This window comes from Salvelinus fontinalis, chromosome 22 (assembly GCF_029448725.1).
Source record: "Salvelinus fontinalis isolate EN_2023a chromosome 22, ASM2944872v1, whole genome shotgun sequence".
Classification (NCBI taxonomy): Eukaryota; Metazoa; Chordata; class Actinopteri; order Salmoniformes; family Salmonidae; genus Salvelinus; species Salvelinus fontinalis.
In genome coordinates this window covers 14,953,188-14,976,140 of record NC_074686.1, presented here as the reverse complement: position 1 = coordinate 14,976,140, position 22,953 = coordinate 14,953,188, and the positions used below count along the sequence as shown (strand labels likewise).

The window sequence follows — 22,953 nt, the reverse complement described above, 5'->3', positions numbered from 1 at the left end:
TTTTTAGTGCAGGGTTTACTCTGTATTCGGGAAACGGACCCTTAGTGTCCTGTGTATTCATTTGATGTCATATAATCATTGCTGGTAAAACATATGATGTGGTATCACATATATTTAGTTCAGATTTGTCTTGCATGCAAAGTTGCATTCGAAAAAGGTGGGACCAAATCTGATGGGGATAACATATGATAATCTAACACAACACAGCAGGATTATTTTGATCTGGATTACATGTTGAATGGATGGGCCAGCTCATCACACAGTAAAGTGCAGTCACTTCTATCCACCACTGGGTCACGCCGTTGTACCGTCACAGTCCTGTACCCCCTGCCTGCTGCTCCCTGTGGCTCTACCACTTGGGAAAGATACTAACTAACTACCGTTAGTTAACCGGCACTGCGCGACCCTCCTCATCATAATTTACTGGGAGGAGACAGAGGGAGGGAGAAAGACGGAAGTAGAGACAGATAAAGAGACAGAGAGAGATGTTCTCTTCATTCATGCCGTGAGGACCCTGATGTACTGTATCCCCTGTCTGCGCATGGCTTGAGGTGCAAGGCTCAGTACCTACTGCTTAGCTGACGTACGGAGGGAGGGAAAGAAAGAGAGAGAGAGAAACGGGATGGGTGCAGAGTGTGTGAGGACGGCGAAGTCACTGTGATTCCGCCCAGCAGTGAAGTTTCCTTCATCTCACTGCTCTGCCCATATCTACCTGGTACCTCAGGTGAGTTACTGACTGGAACACTAATAAGGTATGGATGTTCTGGGCACTGGGCTGAGTGTGTGTGTTTGTGTGTGTGTGTGGACACCCCCGTGTCCATGTTATAACTTGACAAAGGCTTTGGATGTTTGTTTTTTACATGCAACACACCCTGCTCAATAACATAAGAGTTGTTACGGTATGCTGTGTTATGTTATGGGATTGTAGGTTCAGTGGGTATGTGTGTTTGTGTGGGTGTGCGTGCGTGCGTGCGTGCGTGCATGCGTGCGTGCGTGCCACAGGTGACAGAGAGAGAGTTATGTGGTAGCTTTCTAAGCCTGTGGAGGGATTACTCAGCATGGACCTTCCTGCCCTAATGATTCATTATTCATTATTATTAATGTCATCACTCACACACACACACACACACACACACACACACACACACACACACGCACACACACACACACACACACACTGGAATTGTCCCATGTTTCTGAGTCCATCTGAAGGCCAGGGGTCAAGGGCAGTGGATCTCTGATCAGTGATTGGTTCTGATGCTGCCTTGTAAAGTTGTGATTGGACAGAGATATACTCAGATATAGAATTAATTATCTGTCCATTTGTTATTCCCTACTCTGATTATCTCAGCTAAAAATAATCACCCCAGCATCCACACACACTGAGCGCATGAAATATAGAGGAGGAATAGGACGAGGGAGGAGGGAGAGATAGTGAGAGAGGGGGGGAGACGGGAGAGAGACGGAGAGAGCTGTGGAACAGAACTGGGTCATATTGAGTTTGCTACCAAACTGCAGGCAGTGGCATAAAAAAGAGAGAAAGAGATGGAGAGAGAGAGAGCACATACTATATAATAGTGCAGATTGAAGTTGATGGAGGATTGATCTAGACCACGTGTCAAATTCATTCCACGGAGGGCCGAGTGTCTGCGTGTTTTCTCTCATCCCTTGTACTTGATTGATTAATTAAGGTCACTGAATAGTAAGGAACTCCCCTCACCTGGTTGTCTAGGTCTTAATTGGAATGAAAAAACATAAACCAGCAGACAATAAGGCCTCCATGGAATGAGTTTGACATCCTTGATCTAAACTATAGAATATTAAATGTAGAGGTTATACTAGAATGTTGACTAAACTACACTAGAATGTAGAATAGAATGCAGAATAGAATGTAGAATGGTCCAAAAACTTAAACACAGCACTGTGTGTGTGTGTGTTTGTGTGTATGTTTGTCTGTGTGAGTTCTGACCTTGAACATAAGAACTGCTTACTGCTTACTCAGTTCCACAGCATCTTATCATGTTGTAACAGAGGGGTTTGTTTAGGATTGTGTGTTCTCCCTAAAGTGTGTGTGTAATGTATTTTCTCACTTAAGTGTGTGTGTGTGTGTGTGTGTGTCTGTCTGCAGGTCCTTCGTGTGTCCAGCATGAGTAACATCTATGAGTCTGCAGAGGCGACCCTTGGCCTGTGCAACTCTTCCTGTCTGACCAAGGTAGCTCATAAACACTTGATTGATTGATTAACAAAATGATTAGTTGACAAATTGATCGATCAAATAATTTATTTATTGATGACAGGTTGAGCTGAGAGTGGCTTGTCGAGGGATCTCAGACCGAGATGCCCTTTCTAAACCAGACCCCTGTGTTGTCCTCAAGATGCAGTCACACGGGCAGTGGTTTGAGGTACTCTCTTCCTCCATCTCTCTCTCTCTCTCTCTCGCTCCCTCTGCCGTTTCTCTCCCTCTCTGTCTCTCTGCGCCTGACTCGACAAGAAAATAAAAGCTGACTTTTGCCACAGTACACACACACACACACACTCTCTCTCTCTCTCTCTCTCTCTCTTTCTCTCGTTCTCTCTCTTTCTTTCTCTCTCTCTCATTCTCTCTCTTTCTCTCTCGCACTCGTTCAACTCGCATCCACAGAAGTAGTTTCTTTCCTCTGAGAGTTTAAAGCTTCTTAGTAAAGACCAGAAGACCAGAAACAAACTCTTTGAGTGGTTTATCAGGAGAATGCAGTTAGATGTCTCTAAATCCTAAACAATCTGCTCCCCTTATGTGGCTGGACTTGTGAAGAAACAAAGGAGAGGTCTATTTTGGTTTAGTTGCAATTTTTTCCCTATGATTAACAATTCAAGAGTTTTGCTGAACAGGCTGACAAAGAGAATTCATAGCTCCAGGCTTTTAGTCTTCTTACTAACTGTTAGGCCTAACTGGTGGATGTGTCTCCAGAGATTCTCCCAGTGGGGACCTGAAACGATTGCTGTCCACTGCCATGTGGTGCTGAGCTTGAGAATGATGATGTCGCTGTCCGCTTCAATGGTGCTGAATTGTCAACATTACCGCTTGTTTGTTTACAATAATCACCATTGGATATTTTACTTGTGTGACAACTTTAAAGTGTGTTTGTGTGTATGCGTGTGTGCGTGCATGCCTGCGTGTGTGCCTTTGTGTGTGTGTGTGTGTGTGCGTGAGTGTGTGTACGTGCGTGTGTGTGTGCGCGTGGGCGTGTGTGTGCAGGTGGACCGTACAGAGGTGATCCGTAGCAGTATCAATCCAGTGTTTTCCAAGGTGTTTCTGGTTGACTTCTACTTTGAGGAGGTTCAGCGTCTTCGCTATGAGCTACATGACATCAGCTCAGCTCACAATGGACTCAGAGACACAGACTTCCTCGGAGCTATGGAGTGCACGTTGGGACAAGTGAGTGAATGTGAGGATAGGTGAGTGCACGTGAGGACAGGTGGGTGCACGTGAGGACAGGTAAATGCACATGAGGACAGGTGTGTGCACGTGAGGACAGGTAAATACACGTGAGGACAGGTGAATACACGTGAGGACAGGTGTGTGCAGGTGAGGACAGGTAAATACACATTGGGACAGGTGTGTGCATGTGAGGACAGAAGGAAAGATTAGTGCGGAATCTGCTATAACCGTTTTCTACCTGTCTGCATGTCTGCATGTCTGTCTGTCTGTCTGTGTGTGTGTGTGTGTGTGTGTGTGTGTGTGTGTGTGTGTGTGTGTGTGTGTGTGTGTGTGTGTGTGTGTGTGTGTGTGTGTGTGTGTGTGTGTGTGTGTGTGTGTGTGTTGCAGATCGTGTCCCAGAGGAAACTGTCCAAAGCGTTACTTAAACAGGGAAACACTACCAGCAAGTCCTCCATCACAGTACGAAGCTCTCACGCACGCACACATACACACACGTGCACACACACACACAAACAGACGATACAAGTTCAGATGATGATGATGATGATGATGGCATTTCCGCTCTAGGTAACATCAGAGGAGTTATCAGGTAATGATGACTACGTAGAACTCTCCTTCAGCGCTCGCAAACTAGACGACAAGGTGACTATGTGTGTGTGTGTGTGTGTGTGTGTGTGTGTGTGTGTGTGTGTGTGTGTGTGTGTGTGTGTGTGTGTGTGTGTGTGTGTGTGTGTGTGTGTGTGTGTGTGTGTGTGTGTGTGTGTGTGTGTGTGCGTGCGTGCGAGCGTGCGTGCGTGCGTGTGTGTGTGCGCGTGTGTGTGTACACATACAAAATGCAGTGGGTTTAATAATTAGTACATGTCTTCAGAGATGAAAGAGTATAATACTGAGGGAAAAGCGGAAGGAAAGGGGAAGGAAAGGGGAAGGTGGAGGAGGGGATGAGAAGAGAAAGAAGAGAAGTGGAGGAGGAGAGAAGGTGAAGAAGAGGAGGAGAGGAGGGTGAGAATTAGGAGATAAGGTAGAGAAGAGGAGAAGAGAAGAGGAGAGGAAGGGGAGAATTAGGAGATAAGGTAGAGAAGAGGAGAAGAGAAGAGGAGAGGAAGGGGAGAAGAGGAGGAGATAAGGTGGAGAAGAGGAGGAGATACGGTGGAGAAGAGGAGGAGATACGGTGGAGAAGAGGAGGAGATAAGGTGGAGAGAAGGTGGAGAAGAGGAGAGCAGGTGGAGAAGTGGAGCAGAGGAGGGGGAGAAGAGGAGGAGATGAAGTGGAGGAGAGAAGGTGGAGAAGAGGAGGAGAGAAGGTGGAGAAGAGGAGGAGAGAAGGTGGAGAAGAGGTGGAGAGGTGGAGAAGAGGTGGAGAGGTGGAGAAGAGGAGGAGAGGAGGGGGAGAGGAGGTGGAGAAGAGGAGGAGATAAGGTAGAGAAGAGCAGAGGAGGGGGAGAAGAGGAGGAGATAAGGTGGAGAAGTGGAGGAGAGAAGGTGGAGAAGAGGAGGAGAGAAGGTGGAGAAGAGGAGGAGAGGAGGGGGAGTAGAGGAGGAGAGAAGGTGGAGAAGAGGAGGAGAGAAGGTGGAGAAGAGGAGGAGAGGAGGGGGAGGAGAGGAGGAGAGAAGGTGGAGAAGAGGAGGAGAGAAGGTGGAGAAGAGGAGGAGAGAAGGTGGAGAAGAGGTGGAGAGGTGGAGAAGAGGAGGAGAGGAGGTGGAGAAGAGGAGGAGATAAGGTGGAGAAGAGGAGGAAAGAAGGTGGAGAAGAGAAGGAGAGGAGGGGGAGGAGAGGAGGGGGAGAAGAGGAGAGAATGTGCAGAAGGGGAGGAGAGGAGGGGGAGAAGAGGAGGAAAGGAGAAGATGAAGAGTGATTATTCCTTAGCTTATTATTCCTTAGCTTCCTTAAAGACAATGATGCACTCATGACTGTAATTCGCTTTGGATAAAAACGTCTGCTAAATGGCATACATATTTAAATGAAATAAAAAATATAAAGTAGCGGAATAAACTGACCATCAAACAATAAGCTGATCATCAAACAAGAGGTCTTTGTTTTTCTGTAGGATTTCTTCAGTAAATCAGATCCGTTTTTGGAAATCTTCAGAATAAATGACGATGGCAGCGGATCACTAGTTCACAGAACTGAGGTAAGTCACACACACACGCACGCAAGCACGCACGCCCGCACGCACGCACGCACGCACACACACACACACGGTATGAGCACAGATTATGATAATGACGTGTGTGTGTGTGTTGTCAGACGGTGATGAACGACCTCAGCCCGGTGTGGAAGTCATTCAAGGTCTCTCTCAACACACTATGTAGCGGAGACCATGACCGCCAACTAAAGGTAAGATCACAACTATAACCTAACCATAATGTCTTCTAACCTAACCATAATCAAACCAAATAGGTATTTTGGTGAACGACATGCATGTGATGATTATAAGTAATCTTGCCTACGACTTGAAGATTTGTGTTACCTCCCCAAAATAATGCCCAGGCTAGCTCAGCATCGTGTGTGTGTGTGGTGGGACTCTGATTCTAAACGTTATTGTCTTCATGAATAAACATGAGGTCATTCATTATTCACTACCCTCTTAACTCTACGTGGCTCTTGTCAGCCCTGTTAGTGGGGAACACACACACACACACAGTTACCTGTTTATAGACTCTCTGAGTAGAACAGAGGGACTGAGTTAGGTCAGATCTGAATCAGTGATCAGTTAGTACAAACAGAAGAAAATGCTTTAAAACAGAAGAGATACTACAAATATGATGAAAATTTTTGTTTCTCTGTTTGGGAATGTTTTCATTTTGCTACGTTGTGCCCCAGTGAACACGTCTCAGCTTCCAACCATCGCTGTCTAATGACTATTCCCAACCACAAAGTGTGCACACACACACTCTCTCTCTCTCTACAGCTGAGTCCTTCTCAGCATCTCCAGATTAATATTTCACGGCCCCCCACCGAAACCAGCCATCAATCATTCAACATGGCATTTCCATGTGTGTGTGCGTGTGTGTTTTTCAGTGCACAGTGTATGATTGGGACTCCAATGGGAAGCACGACTTCATTGGAGAGTTCCAGACCACCTATAAGGAGATACGCACAGACCTGGAAGGGAGACAGGTACACACTAACCCAAACCTTACTCTAACCCAACCCTAAAACCTAACCCTAACCCAATCCTAAAACCTAACCCTAACCCAATCCTAAAACCTAACCCTAACCCTAACCCAATCCTAAAACCTAACCCTAACCCAATCCTAAAACCTAACCCTAACCCTAACCCAATCCTAAAACCTAACCCTAACCCAATCCTAAAACCTAACCCTAACCCTAACCCAATCCTAAAACCTAACCCTAACCCAATCCTAAAACCTAACCCTAACCCTAACCCAATCCTAAAACCTAACCCTAACCTAACCCTAACCCAATCCTAAAACCTAACCTAACCCTAACCTAACCCTAACCCAATCCTAGAACCTAACCCAACCCAAAAACCTAACTCAACCCTAACCCAACCCTAAAACCTAACCCAACCCTAACCCTAGCCCAATCTTAAAACCTAACCCAACCCTAACGTTAACCCTTAACCTAACCCAACCTTAACCCAACCTAAACTTAATCTGACCCTTAATGAGAAAATGTTACAGCTAAAAATGAATGATTTACTTTAATATGGCAAAAAAATGAATACTTGCATTTGCATGTGGGTGTGCGTGTACGTGTAGATGCAATGGGACTGTATAAACCCTAAGTACCAGGTGAAGAAGAAAAACTACAGAAACTCTGGTGTCGTCGTCCTCAACCACTGTAAGGTAACACTCCTCCTTCCTATCACTCTCTCTTATCCATATTGTTTAGAATATTATTGAAATAGTATTGAAATAGTATTGAAATAGTATTGAATAGCATTGAAACACTGATAAAGCTGTTATGAATGCCCTTGTACAGTAAGCAAGTAAAGTGTTACTCTGCTATTTATATTAATAGCGGTATACTTGTGTTATTTCTACATGCACTTTATAGATGTATTCACACACACACACACACACACACACACACACACACACACACACACACACACACACACACACACACACACACACACACACACACACACACACACACACACACACACACACACACACTTCCTTTAACTGTGTTCCTTCTAATGACAGATCATCAAGATGTATTCTTTCCTGGACTACATCATGGGAGGCTGTCAGATCCAGTTCACAGTAAGTGTGTGTGTATGATGGTTATCTGGGGGGTGTGTGTGTATGATGGTTATCTGGGGGGGGTGTGTGTATGATGGTTATCTGGGGGGGGGGGTGTGTATGATGGTTATCTGGGGGGGGGTGTATGATGGTTATCTGGGGGGGGGGTGTATGATGGTTATCTGGGGGGTGTGTGTGTATGATGGTTATCTGGGGGGGGGGTGTATGATGGTTATCTGGGGGGTGTGTGTGTATGATGGTTATCTGGGGGGGGGGTGTATGATGGTTATCTGGGGGGGGGGGGGTGTGTATGATGGTTATCTGGGGGGGGGGGGGTGTATGATGGTTATCTGGGGGGGGGGGGTGTATGATGGTTATCTGGGGGGGGGGGTGTATGATGGTTATCTGGGGGGTGGTGTATGATGGTTATCTGGGGGGGGTGTGTATGATGGTTATCTGGGGGGGGGGGTATGATGGTTATCTGGGGGGGGGGGGGTGTATGATGGTTATCTGTGGGGGTGTGTGTGTATGATGGTTATATGGGGGGTGTGTGTGTATGATGGTTATCTGGGGGGGGTGTGTGTATGATGGTTATCTGGGGGGGGGGGTGTGTGTATGATGGTTATCTTGGGGGGGGGGTGTATGATGGTTATCTGGGGTGTGTGTGTGTATGATGGTTATCTGGGGGGGGGGGGTGTATGATGGTTATCTGTGGGGGGTGTGTGTGTATGATGGTTATCTGGGGGGTGTGTGTGTATGATGGTTATCTGGGGGGGGTGTGTGTATGATGGTTATCTGGGGGGGGGTGTGTGTATGATGGTTATCTGGGGGGGGGGTGTATGATGGTTATCTGGGGTGTGTGTGTGTATGATGGTTATCTGGGGGGGGGGGGTGTATGATGGTTATCTGGGGGGGGTGTGTGTATGATGGTTATCTGGGGGGTGTGTGTGTATGATGGTTATCTGGGGGGGGTGTGTGTATGATGGTTATCTGGGGGGGGTGTGTGTATGATGGTTATCTGGGGGGTGTGTGTGTATGATGGTTATCTGGGGGGGGTGTGTGTATGATGGTTATCTGGGGGGGGTGTGTGTATGATGGTTATCTGGGGGGGGTGTGTGTGTATGATGGTTATCTGGGGGGGGGGGTGTATGATGGTTATCTGGGGGGTGTGTGTGTATGATGGTTATCTGGGGGGTGTGTGTGTATGATGGTTATCTGGGGGGGGGTGTATGATGGTTATCTGGGGGGTGTGTGTATGATGGTTATCTGGGGGTGTGTGTGTATGATGGTCATCTGGGGGGGGTGTGTGTGTGTGTATGATGGTTATCTGGGGGGGTGTATGATGGTTATCTGGGGGGGTGTGTGTATGATGGTTATCTGGGGGGGTGTGTGTATGATGGTTATCTGGGGGGTGTGTGTGTATGATGGTTATCTGGGGGGTGTGTGTGTATGATGGTTATCTGGGGGGGTGTGTGTGTATGATGGTTATCTGGGGGGGGGGGTGTATGATGGTTATCTGGGGGGGGGGGGGGTGTATGATGGTTATCTGGGGGGTGTGTGTGTATGATGGTTATCTGGGGGGGGGTGTATGATGGTTATCTGGGGGGTGTGTGTATGATGGTTATCTGGGGGTGTGTGTGTATGATGGTCATCTGGGGGGGGTGTGTGTGTGTGTATGATGGTTATCTGGGGGGGTGTATGATGGTTATCTGGGGGGGTGTGTGTATGATGGTTATCTGGGGGGGGGTGTGTGTGTGTATGATGGTTATCTGGGGGGTGTGTGTGTATGATGGTTATCTGGGGGGTGTGTGTGTATGATGGTTATCTGGGGGGGGGGTGTATGATGGTTATCTGGGGGGGGGGGTGTATGATGGTTATCTGGGGGTGTGTGTGTATGATGGTTATCTGGGGGGGGGGGTGTATGATGGTTATCTGGGGTGTGTGTGTGTATGATGGTTATCTGGGGGGTGTGTGTGTATGATGGTTATCTGAGGGGGGGGTGTATGATGGTTATCTGGGGGGTGTGTGTATGATGGTTATCTGGGTGTGTGTGTGTATGATGGTCATCTGGGGGGGGGGGGGTGTGTGTATGATGGTTATCTGGGGGGGTGTATGATGGTTATCTGGGGGGGTGTGTGTATGATGGTTATCTGGGGGGGGGGGGGGGGGGTGTGTGTGTATGATGGTTATCTGGGGGGTGTGTGTGTATGATGGTTATCTGGGGGGTGTGTGTGTATGATGGTTATCTGGGGGGGGGGGTGTATGATGGTTATCTGGGGGGGGGTGTATGATGGTTATCTGGGGGGTGTGTGTGTATGATGGTTATCTGGGGGGTGTGTGTGTATGATGGTTATCTGGGGGGTGTGTGTGTATGATGGTTATCTGGGGGGGGGGGTGTATGATGGTTATCTGGGGGGTGTGTGTGTGTATGATGGTTATCTGGGGGGGGTGTGTGTATGATGGTTATCTGGGGGGGGGGGGGGTGTATGATGGTTATCTGGGGGGTGTGTGTGTATGATGGTTATCTGGGGGGTGTGTGTGTATGATGGTTATCTGGGGGGGGGGGGTGTATGATGGTTATCTGGGGGTGTGTGTGTATGATGGTTATCTGGGGGGGGGGGGTGTATGATGGTTATCTGGGGGGTGTGTGTGTATGATGGTTATCTGGGGGGGGGGGGTGTTGTGTGTATGATGGTTATCTGGGGGGGGGGTTGTGTATGATGGTTATCTGGGGGGGGTGTTGTGTGTATGATGGTTATCTGGGGGGGGGTGTGTGTGTATGATGGTTATCTGAGGGGGGTGTGTATGATGGTTATCTGGGGGGTGTGTGTGTATGATGGTTATCTGGGGGGGGGGGTGTTGTGTGTATGATGGTTATCTGGGGGGGGGGGGTTGTGTATGATGGTTATCTGGGGGGGGGGGGTGTTGTGTGTATGATGGTTATCTGGGGGGGGTGTTGTGTGTATGATGGTTATCTGGGGGGGGGGGGTGTGTATGATGGTTATCTGGGGGGGGGGGGTGTATGATGGTTATCTGGGGGGGGGGGTGTTGTGTGTATGATGGTTATCTGGGGGGGGGTGTTGTGTGTATGATGGTTATCTGGGGGGGGGGGGGGGTGTTGTGTGTATGATGGTTATCTGGGGGGGGGGGGGGGGTGTTGTGTGTATGATGGTTATCTGGGGGGGGGGGTGTGTATGATGGTTATCTGGGGGGGGGGTGTGTGTGTATGATGGTTATCTGGGGGGGGGGTGTTGTGTGTATGATGGTTATCTGGGGGGGGGTGTGTATGATGGTTATCTGGGGGGGGGGTGTATGATGGTTATCTGGGGGGGGGGAGGGTGTTGTGTGTATGATGGTTATCTGGGGGTGTGTGTGTATGATGGTTATCTGGGGGGGGGGGTGTATGATGGTTATCTGGGGGGGGGGGGGGTGTATGATGGTTATCTGGGGAGTGTGTGTGTATGATGGTCATCTGGGGGGGGGGGTGTATGATGGTTATCTGGGGGGGGGGGTGTTGTGTGTATGATGGTTATCTGGGGGGTGTGTGTGTGTATGATGGTTATCTGGGGGGGGGGGGTGTATGATGGTTATCTGGGGGGGGGGGGGGGTATGATGGTTATCTGGGGAGTGTGTGTGTATGATGGTCATCGGGGGGGGGGGTGTATGATGGTTATCTGGGGTGTGTGTGTATGATGGTTATCTTGGGGGGGGGGGGGCATGTAGGTGTGTGTGTGTGGTTGTGTGTGCATGATGATTATCTGGGGTGTGTGTGTGTATGTGTGGCCGTGTGGGTGTGTGTGTGGTTGTGCGTGTATGTGTGGTTGTGCAGGCACACACACTAGCTGGGATCTTTCAATGTTGACTGTACTATACTGACTCTGTTTTACAAATCTTTCATTGAGAGTATTTTAACTTTTTGTATTGTTTGTTGGTTTGGCAATGCCACTGTCAGCCAGAGAAATATGCTGAGAAGGATTATCACCACAGCAAGCAAGGTACTTGGAGTCAAACAGACAGGTCTGGATGAGATCTTTAAGGTCAGGGCCCTCCGCAAGGCTCACAAAATAATTTTAGACCCAAGCCCCCCCCTGTACCCAGAGTTTGAGCTACTCCCCTCTGGGCGCAGGTATAGGGCACCCCTCGGCAGGAAAAACAGAACTAGACAATCATTTGTGCCAGGTGTGAGATCCCTCCTAAATAGCTGAGGTTATGTAGCTGGTAATGTTCCTATCGACTCAGTAAGGCCAGCAGGCTGATGTTCCTATCGACCCAGTAAGGCCAGCAGGCTAATGTTCCTGTCGACCCAGTAAGGCCAGCAGGCTGATGTTCCTATTGACTCAGTAAGGCCAGCAGGCTAATGTTCCTGTCGACCCAGTAAGGCCAGCAGGCTAATGTTCCTATCGACTCAGTAAGGCCAGCAGGCTAATGTTCCTGTCGACCCAGTAAAGCCAGCAGGCTAATGTTCCTATTGACTCAGTAAGGCCAGCAGGCTAATGTTCCTGTCGACTCAGTATGGCCAGCAGGCTAATGTTCCTATTGACTCAGTAAGGCCAGCAGGCTAATGTTCCTGTCGACCCAGTAAGGCCAGCAGGCTGATGTTCCTGTCGACTCAGTAAGGCCAGCAGGCTAATGTTCCTGTCGACCCAGTAAGGCCAGCAGGCTAATGTTCCTGTCGACCCAGTAAGGCCAGCAGGCTAATGTTCCTGTCGACTCAGTAAGGCCAGCAGGCTAATGTTCCTGTCGACTCAGTAAGGCCAGCAGGCTCATGTTCCTGTCGACTCAGTAAGGCCAGCAGGCTGATGTTCCTATTGACTCAGTAAGGCCAGCAGGCTAATGTTCCTGTCGACCCAGTAAGGCCAGCAGGCTGATGTTCCTATCGACCCAGTAAGGCCAGCAGGCTAATGTTCCTTTCGACTCAGTAAGGCCAGCAGTCTAATGTTCCTGTCGACCCAGTAAGGCCAGCAGGCTAATGTTCCTATTGACTCAGTAAGGCCAGCAGGCTAATGTTCCTGTCGACTCAGTAAGGCCAGCAGGCTAATGTTCCTGTCGACCCAGTAAGGCCAGCAGGCTAATGTTCCTATTGACTCAGTAAGGCCAGCAGGCTAATGTTCCTGTCGACTCAGTAAGGCCAGCAGGCTAATGTTCCTGTCGACTCAGTAAGGCCAGCAGGCTAATGTTCCTGTCGACTCAGTAAGGCCAGCAGGCTGATGTTCCTATTGACTCAGTAAGGCCAGCAGGCTAATGTTCCTGTCGACCCAGTAAGGCCAGCAGGCTGATGTTCCTGTCGACTCAGTAAGGCCAGCAGGCTAATGTTCCTGTCGACCCAGTAAGGCCAGCAGGCTAATATTCCTGTCGACCCAGTAAGGCCAGCAGGCTAATGTTCCTGTCGACTCAGTAAGGCCAGCAGGCTAATGTTCCTGTCGACTCAGTAAGGCCAGCAGGCTAATGTTCCTGTCGACTCAGTAAGGCCAGCAGGCTGATGTTCCTATTGACTCAGTAAGGCCAGCAGGCTAATGTTCCTGTCGACCCAGTAAGGCCAGCAGGGTGATGTTTCTGTCGACTCAGTAAGGCCAGCAGGCTGATGTTCCTGTCGACCCAGTAAGGCCAGCAGGCTGATGTTCCTGTCGACTCAGTAAGGCCAGCAGGGTGATGTTCCTGTCGACTCAGTAAGGCCAGCAGGCTAATGTTCCTGTCGACCCAGTAAGGCCAGCAGGGTGATGTTCCTGTCGACCCAGTAAGGCCAGCAGGCTAGTCTTTTTTTATTGGTATGTAACTGTTATGAAAGTTGTATTGTCAATTTGTTTTGTATTTAAACGTCACTTTAAACGTGTACATGACACTGCAACGAAATGTCCCCATGTGGACAATAAAGTCAGTAAAGTAAAGTGTGTGGTTGAATGCAGCCAGATATTGTCTGATTTATTGCCTTATGAAATGGCCATGTCATCATCACCTTTATATTGTATGTGTATCCCAGGTGGCCATAGACTTTACAGCATCAAACGGAGACCCTGGGAACAGCTGTTCTCTCCACTACATCCATCCGTACCAGCCCAATGAGTACCTGAAAGCCCTGGTGGCTGTGGGAGAAATATGTCAAGACTACGACAGGTAACTTATCAATTATCTATATTATCAATAACCTAATCAATGAGCTGTAATAGGACAATCGTGATGATTGCATCTAGCATGTTTAGTTTGGGCAAACAGTTCCACATTGCGTCATATTAGTATTTTGTGAATCTCTCTCTCTCTGTCTGTCTCTATTTCTCTCTCTCCATCTCCTCTGTCTCGCTCTCTAGTGACAAGATGTTTCCAGTTTTTGGGTTTGGAGCTCAGATCCCACCTGACTTCAAGGTTAGAGATATTCAATCAAAGTGGATCTGGAGATGTCTGGGGAGTGCTGTTGTGGAGTCATCTAGTTGATCTTCAAAACGGTGTGACCATGCTAGAAAATATCCCACTATGTTGTGAGGTGTGTGTCTGTGTGTGTGTAAACTCCCCTCTCACACATTCTCAGGTGTCACACGATTTTGCCGTGAACTTTGATGAAGACAATCCGGAATGTCCCGGTGAGCATCACGCCTGTCACACCTCTAACACACACACACAGACACACACACACACACACACACAGTACACAGCTGGTATTGGTGGGAGATGGTATTTTTAACTGAGCCTCTAAAACACTAATCTGAATGTGTGAAATGAGCCTCCATACACACTTTAGACACCTGGCTTGGTGGAATGTGTGTGTGTGTGTGTGTGTATCTGTGTGTGCGTGGTTGCGTGTGTGTGTGTGTGTGTGTGTGTGTGTGTGTGTGTGTGTGTGTGTGTGTGTGTGTGTGTGTGTGTGTGTGTGTGTGTGTGTGTGTGTGTGTGTGTGTGTGTGTGTGTGTGTGTGTGTGTGTGTGTGTGTGTGTGAGCCTAAATCTTAAATACACCAACTGTGTGTTATCTACAAAGACAGGTTTCCTTGATCAGTAGAAGAGAAGGAGAATGTTTGAGCTACTTCACCACTGTGGAGTTGGAGAAATCACATGTTTCTTTTTTAACTGTGTGTTTGTGTGGGTGTGTGTGCGCGCACGTGTGTGTGTGTGGGTGTGTGTTTCAGGTATCCAGGGTGTGGTAGAAGCCTACCAGGGCTGTCTTCCTAAGATCCAGCTGTACGGACCGACCAACATCGCTCCCATCATACAGAAAGTTGCTTCTTCTGCCTCAGAGGAGATGCACACCATGGAAGCTATGGTAAGACAGAGATCAGTGATCCTTCATCATTTTGTATAAACTTTACACACACATTACCCAGATAAACGGCTCCTTTCTTTTGACCAATCAAAACATCTGCTGGCTGAATATTATACCTGTCGGCTGACTAAACACTACATTTGAACCATTGCCTCCTTCATTCTCTCTTCTGCCTCTCTCTCTCTCTCTCTCTCTCTCTCTCTCTCTCTCTCTCTCTCTCTCTCTCTCTCTCTCTCTCTCTCTCTCTCTCTCTCTCTCTCTCTCGCTCCCTCTCTCTCTCTCGCTCCCTCTCTCTCTCTCGCTCGCTCTCTCTCTCTCGCTCCCTCTCTCTCGCTCCCGCTCTCTCTCTCTCGCTCCCTCTCTCTCTCACTCCCTCTCTCTCTCACTCCCTCTCTCTCTCACTCCCTCTCTCTCTCACTCCCTCTCTCTCTCTTCTCTCCTCTCTAGGAGTATTTCATCCTGTTGATCCTAACAGATGGAGTGATAACAGACATGGCTGACACTAGAGAAGCTATAGTACATGCTTCCCACCTACCCATGTCTGTCATCATAGTAGGAGTGGGAAACGCTGACTTCAGTGACATGCAGATGCTGGACGGAGACGATGGAATACTCAGGTTAGTCTGTTATACCTCTCTGCATGTCTGTCTGTCGGTCTCTTTAATAAGAACATTTATGATGTTCATGTAATAACTCATAATTATATAATAGAGTCATGTTTTTTCAGGTCCCCAAAAGGAGAACCTGTTCTCAGAGACATTGTCCAGTTTGTTCCCTTCAAAGACTTCAAACACGTAAGTCTGTGTGTGTGTCTGTGCATGCATGCGTGTGTGTGTGTGTATGAATAACGAGCAGTGACGTGGTCTAGCTGCGCTGGTCAAAACAAATTTATCCATTGGCTATGCGTGTGTGTGTGTCTCTGTGTGTGTCCATGCATGTGTTTGTCTCTGTGTTTGTCTCTGTGTGTGTCTGTCTGTGTCTGTGTGTGCATGTGTATGTGTATGTGCCCATGTGTGTGAGTGTATTTGCATGTGTGTGTCATGATATATTTCAATTTTGACAGGCAGAGAAAGCAAATAATTACTTCACATGCTCCAAGCAGAACAGAAATAGAGAGACAGAATAGGGAGAAGAGAGAGGAAGGGGAGCAGGAGAGAGAGGGAGGGAGGGAGAGAGAAGGGAGAGAAACAGACAAAGGGGTTGGTGTAATCACTGTACAGTGTAAATAACAGACAGCAAAAGTCTTTGAGTAGTCAGTGCACTCGCAAGTGTGTGTATAATATCTGTGTTTGTGTGCATGTGTGAGGTTGTATAGCTTGTGTGTGTAAACGTGTGTAATGTGTGTGTGTGTGTTGGTGTGTGTGTGTCTCCCCAGGCATCCCCGGCTGCGCTAGCTAAGAGTGTGCTAGCAGAGGTGCCCAATCAGGTGGTGGATTACTACAATGCCAAAGGAATCCATCCCAAATGTCTGTCTGACTACTACGAATCTACCAGACCCTTCAGCCCCTGACCACACACATACACACGTATTAATCACACACACATTAAACACACACACATACACACACGTTATAAACACAAACTAATACATACTCACCCATACACACACCCTGCATACAGTAGTGTAGCTCAGAGAAGTAGTTTGGTGGGTTTAACTATCAATCAATCAAATGTGTTTAGAAAGGCTGGAACCTAGGAAGAAACCTGGAGAGGAACCAGGCTATGAAGGGTGGCCAGTCCTCTTCTGGCTGTGCCGGGTAGAGAGGAAGCAGGTTATGAGGGGTGGCCAGTCCTCTTCTGGCTGTGCCGGGTAGAGAGGAAGCAGGTTATGAGAGGTGGCCAGTCCTCTTCTGGCTGTGCGGGTGGAGATTATAACGATCATTCAGAGTATCTCTACTGCTCCTGCTGTCTCTAGAGAGTTGAAAACAGCAGGTCTGGGACAAGGTGGCGCGTCTGGTGAACAGGTCAGGGTTCCATAGCCGCAGGCAGAAGAGTTGAAACTGGAGCAGCAGCACGACAAGGTGGACTGGGAACAGCAAGGAGTCATCAGGCCAGGTAGTCCTGAGGCAGGAGAGGGAGAAGGAGAGGGAGAGGGAGAGAAAGAGAGAGAATTAGAGAGAGCATACTTAAATTCACACAGGACACCAGATAAGACAGGAGAAATACTCCAGATATAACAAACTGACCCTAGCCCCCCGACACATAAACTACTGCAGCATAAATACTGGAGGCTGAGACAGGAGGGGTCAGGAGACACTGTGGCCCCATCCAATGATACCCCCGGACAGGGCCAAACAGGAAGGATATAACCCCACCCACTTTGCCAAAGCACAGCCCCCACACTACTAGAGGGATATCTTCAACCACCAACTTACTATCCTGAGACAAGACCGAGTATAGCCCATGAAGATCTGTCCCACGCCACAACCCAAGGGGGGGGGGCCAACCCAGACAGGAAGATCACGTCAGTGACTAAACCCACTCAAGTGACGCACCCCTCCTAGGGACAGCATGGAAAAGCACCAGTAAGCCAGTGACTCAGCCCCTGTAATAGGGTTAGAGGCAGTGAATCCCAGTGGAGAGCGGGGAACCGGCCAGGCAGAGACAGCAAGAGCGGTTCGTTGCTCCAGTGCCTTTCCGTTCACCTTCACACTACTGGGCCAGACTACACTCAATCATAGGACCTACTGAAGAGATGAGTCTTCAGTAAAGACTTAAATTTCGAGACCGAGTCTGTGTCTCTCACATGGGTAGGCAGACCATAACATAAAAACGGAGCTCTATAGGAGAAAGCCCTGCCTCCAGCTGTTTGCTTAGAAATTCTAGGGACAGTAAGGAAGCCTGCGTCTTGTGTAGGTATGTACGGCAGGACCAAATCGGAAAGATAGGTTGGAGCAAGCCCATGTAATGCTTTGTAGGTTAGCAGTAAAACCTTGAAATCAGCCCTTGCCTTCACAGGAAGCCAGTGTAGAGAGGCTAGCACTGGAGTAATATGATCACATTTTTTGTTTTCTAGTCAATTCTAGCAGCCGTGTTTAGTGCCAACTGAAGTTTATTTAGTGCTTTATCCGGGTAGCCGGAGAGTAGAGCATTGCAGTAATCTAACCTAGAAGTGACAAAAGCATGGATACATTTTTCTGCATAATTTTTGGACAGAAAGTTTCTGATTTTTGCAATGTTGCGTAGATGGAAAAAAGCTGTCCTTGAAACAGTGTCACGGTCGTCGTAAGAAGCGGACCAAAGCGCAGCGTGGTTTGAATACATTCTTCTATATTTAATGAAGAACACTTAAACAAAAACAACAAAACGAATAAGACGAACGTGACCTCTATATAAACACTGTGCTAACATGCAACATAACATAGACAATCACCCACAAACCCCAACAGAAAACAGGCTACCTAAATATGGTTCCCAATCAAAGACAATGAATGACAGCTGCCTCTGATTGAGAACCATATCAGGCCAAACGAGAAAACCCCACATAGAAACAGACAACATAGATAATACCCACCCAACTCACGTCCTGACCAACTAAATAAAGACTAAACAAAGGAAATAACGTCAGAAACGTGACAAACAGTCTTGATATGTTCGTCAAAAGAGAGATCAGGGTCCAGAGTAACACCAAGGTCCTTCACAGTTTTATTTGAGACGAATGTACAACCATCAAGATTAATTGTCATATTCAACAGAAGATCTCTTTGTTTCTTGGGACCTAGAACAAGCATCTCTGTTTTGTCCGAGTTTAAAAGTAGAACATTTGCCGCCATCCACTTCCTTATGTCTGAAACACAGGCTTCCATGGAGGGCAATTTTGGGGCTTCACTATGTTTCATCAAAATGTACAGCTGTGTGTCTTCCGCATAGCAGTGAAAGTTAACATTATGTTTCCGAATGACATCACCAAGAGGTAAATTATATAGTGAAAACAATAGTGGTCCTAAAACGGAGCCTTGAGGAACACCGACATTTACAGTTGATTTGTCAGAGGACAAACCATCCACAGAGACAAACTGATATCTTTCCAACAGATAAGATCTAAACCAGGCCAGAACTTGTCCGTGTAGACCAATTTGGGTTTCCAATCTCTCCAAAAGAATGTGGTGATCGATGGTATCAAAAGCAGCACTAAGGTCTAGGAGCACAAGGACTGATGCAGAGCCTCGGTCTGACGCCATTAAAAGGTAATTTACCACCTTTACAAGTGCAGTCTCAGTGCTGTGATGGGGTCTAAAACCAGACTGAAGCTTTTCGTATACATTGTTTGTCTTCAGGAAGACAGTGAGTTTCTGCGTAACAGCTTTTTCTAAAATGTTTGAGAGGAATGGGAGATTCTATATTGGCCAATAGTTTTTTTTATTTCATGGTCAAGGTTTGGCTTTTTCAGGAGAGGCTTTATTACTGCCACCTTTAGGAAGTTTGGTACACATCCTGTGGATAGAGAGACATTTATTATGTTCAACATAGGATGGCCAAGCACAGGAAGCAGCTCTTTCAGTAGTTTAGTTGGAATAAGGTCCAGTATGCAGCTTGAAGGTTTAGAGGCCATGATTATTTTCATCAATGTTTCAAGAGATATAGCATTAAAAAACGTGTGTGTCTCCCTTGATCCTATGTCCTGGCAGAGTTGTGCAGACTCAGGACAACTGAGCTTTGGAGGAATACACAGATTTAAAGAGGAGTCCGTAATTTGCTTCCTAATGATCATGATCTTTTCGTCAAAGAAGATCATGAATTTATCACTGCTGAAGTGAAAGCCTCTCTTGGGGAATGCTGCTTTTTAGTTAACTTCGCAACCGTATCAAAAATACATTTTGGATTGTTCTTATTTTCCTCAATTAACTTGGAAAAATAGGATGATCGAGCAGCAGTGAGGGCTCTTCGAAACTGCACGGTACTGTCTTTCCAAGCTAGTCGGAAGACTTCCAGTTTGCTGTAGCGCCATTTCCGTTCCAATTTTCTGGAAGAATGCTTCAGAGCTCGGGTATTTTCTGTATACCAGGGAGCTAGTTTCTTATGAGAAATGTTTTTCGTTTTTAGGGTTGCGACTGCATCTAGGGTATTACGCAAGGTTGAATTGATTTCCTCAGTTAGGTGGTTATCTGATTTTTGTCCTCTGACGTCCTTGGGTAGGCAGAGGGATTCTGGAAGGGCATCTAGGAATCTTTGGGTTGTCTCAGAATTTATGGCAGGGCTTTTGATGATCCTTGGTTGGGGTCTGAGCAGATTATTTGTTGCGATTGCAAACGTAATAAAATGGTGGTCCGATAGTCCAGGATTATGAGTAAAAACATTAAGATCCACAACATTTATTCCACGGGACAAAACTAGGTCCAGAATATGACTGTGGCAGTGAGTAGGTCCGGAGACATGTTGGACAAAACCCGATGATGGCTCCGAAAGCCTTTTGGAGTGGGTCTGTGGACTTTCCCATGTGAATATTAAAATGTTGAATATTGTCAGCCATGACTACAAGGTAGGAATTCAGGGAACTCAGTGAGGCACACTGTATATGGCCCAGGAGGCCTGTAAACAGTAGCTATAAAAAGTGACTGAGTAGGCTGCATAGATTACATGACTAGAAGCTCATAAGATGAAAACGCAGTCTTTTTTCTTTTGTAAATTGAAATTTGCTATCGTGAATGTTAGCAACACCTCCGCCTTTGCGGGATGCGCTGGGGATATGGTCACTAGTGTAACCAGGAGGTGAGGCCTCATTTAACACAGTAAATTCATCAGGCTTAAGCCATGTTTCAGTCAGGCCAATCACATCAAGATTATGATCAGTGATTAGTTAATTGACTATAACTACCTTGGAAGTGAGGGATCTAATATTAAGTAGCCCTATTTTGAGATGTGAGATATCACAATCTCTTTCAATAATGACAGGAATGGAGGAGGTCTTTATTCCAGTGAGATTGCTAAGGTGAACACTGCCATGTTTAGTTTTGCCCAACCTAGGTCGAGGCACAGACACGGTCTCAATGGGGATAGCTGAGCTGACTACACTGTCTGTGCTAGTGGCAGACTCCACTAAACTGGCAGGCTGGCTAACAGCCTGCTGCCTGGCCTGCACCCTATCTCATTGTGGAGCTAGGGGAGTTAGAGCCCTGTCTATGTTCGTAGATAAGATGAGAGCACCCCTCCAGCTAGGATGGAGTCCGTCACTCCTCAGCAGGCCAGGCTTGGTCCTGTTTGTGGGTGAGTCCCAGAAAGAGGGCCAATTATCTACAAATTCTATCTTTTGGGAGGAGCAAAAACCGTTTTCAACCAGCGATTGAGTTGTGAGACGCTGCAGAGCTCATCACTCCCCCTAACTGGGAGGGGGCCAGAGACAATTACTCCATGCCGACACATCTTTCTAGCTGATTTACACGCTGAAGCTATGTTGCGCTTGGTGACCTCTGACTGTTTCATCCTAACATCGTTGGTGCTGAAGTGGATAACAATATCCATATACTCTCTACACTCGCCAGTTTTAGCCTTAGCCAGCATCATCTTCAGATTAGCCTTAACGTCGGTAGCCCTGCCCCCTGGTAAACAGTGTATGATCGCTGGATGATTCGTTTTAAGTCTAATACTGCGGGTAATGGAGTCGCCAATGACTATGGTTTTCAATTTGTCAGAGCTAATGGTGGGAGGCTTCGGCGTCTCAGACCCCGTAACGGGAGGAGGAGAGACCAGAGAAGGCTCGGCCTCTGACTCCAACCCGTTGCTTAATGGGGAGAACCGGTTTAAAGTTTCTGTAGGCTGAATGAGCGACACCGGTTGAGCATTCCTACATCATTTCCCTCCAGAAGCCATGAGAAAATTGTCCAGCTGTGTGGACTGTGCTAGGGGATTTATACTACTATCTGAACTTATTGGTGGCACATACGCTGTTTCATCCTTTCCTACACTTAAATTACCCTTGCCTAACGATTGCGTCTGAGGCTGGGCTTGCAGCACAGCTATCCTCGCCATAAGGTGATCGTTCTCCTGTATATTATGAGTACAGCGACTGCAATTAGAAGGCATAATGTTAATGTTAATACTTAGCTTCGGCTGGTGGAGGTCCTGACGAAGCACGTCCGGGATGAAAAAGTTGAATGAATAAAGTTGAGTGAGGGAAGAAAAAAAAAAACGTTAATTAAAAAGTAAAAACTGTAAAGTTGGCAGGTAGCAAAGGAAGGTTAGCAACAAACTGCACAGCAGCACATTAACAAGTCACAAGTTGTGACCGGAAATTACGTCATAGTGTATTACATAGTGTATTACTGCATGCTAGCCCAATGAGTTTTATATCTTACATTATATCACATAGTCTGTGTGTATATACATAACAACAAACATACACACAAACATATACACTTGTTGACACACACACACACACCTTTTAAAGGTGACTTTTAAGATTTGAACATTATTACATACAGCATAGGCTAAATAGAGATTAGTAAGAGACTTACCTTATAATAACATACAGTATTACTCCATTGTCTAGGGTTTTGGTAACATAGAAGACTTTGTAAACAAATAATGTATAGCTTCAAATCATGTTTAGAGTGGTGTTGCTCTCATGGAATGTAATTCCTTCAGCACTAATGATATATTTCATATAGAATGAAATGCTATTTGCATGTAAAAATGTCATTGGATGAATGTTCTCTGTTGTTTACGTTGGTGGCCCACTCTTTGATGGTATGCACATCTTACAGAGTGTGGCTTTTAAGGGGTTAGGGTTGTATACTGTAAGCTGTGTTATATACTTCCTTTTCTACAGGTTTGTTGAGAGTTTGCTAAATAAATAGATCATTACAATTGTACTAATTTCATAACCTTTGTTACTTGTAAGGCATTTGAGTGAATAGCTATGTGTGTGTGTGTGTGTGTGTGCGTGCGTGCGTGCGTCTGATGTTTCTGTGGATTAGGCACTTTACTATATTACAGACCAGATCACATCATATACTATTGTTTCCCAGATGCCCTTGTCTCTGTGTGACTGTGTCTGTTTATCTGTCGGTCTGTTTATCTGTCTGTCTGTTTATCTGACTGTCTGTTTATCTGTCTGTTTATCTGTCTGTCTGTCTTTCT

At 46.9% G+C, this 22,953-nt stretch overlaps 1 protein-coding gene across 2 annotated transcripts; it reads left to right on the top strand.

Moving 5' to 3' along the window:
* Positions 1 to 366: 366 nt before the first annotated feature.
* On the top strand, positions 367 to 22,685 carry cpne4b (copine IVb). 2 transcript variants are annotated; one of them, XM_055876630.1, is made up of 18 exons: positions 367 to 724; positions 2,129 to 2,212; positions 2,298 to 2,402; positions 3,236 to 3,415; positions 3,806 to 3,877; positions 3,986 to 4,060; positions 5,463 to 5,546; positions 5,663 to 5,752; positions 6,437 to 6,535; positions 7,141 to 7,227; positions 7,591 to 7,650; positions 13,607 to 13,740; positions 13,932 to 13,986; positions 14,150 to 14,201; positions 14,744 to 14,877; positions 15,325 to 15,494; positions 15,605 to 15,671; positions 16,253 to 22,685. In XM_055876630.1, exons 2-18 carry the CDS (start codon positions 2,147 to 2,149, stop codon positions 16,385 to 16,387), a joined length of 1,665 nt encoding a protein of 554 aa, XP_055732605.1. In that variant the 5' UTR covers positions 367 to 724; positions 2,129 to 2,146; the 3' UTR covers positions 16,388 to 22,685. The 2 variants fall into 2 exon arrangements, with proteins under 2 accessions (XP_055732605.1, XP_055732604.1); XM_055876629.1 differs by lacking the exons at positions 367 to 724; positions 2,129 to 2,212; positions 2,298 to 2,402 and having other exon boundaries at positions 2,409 to 3,415.
* Positions 22,686 to 22,953: the final 268 nt, after the last annotated feature.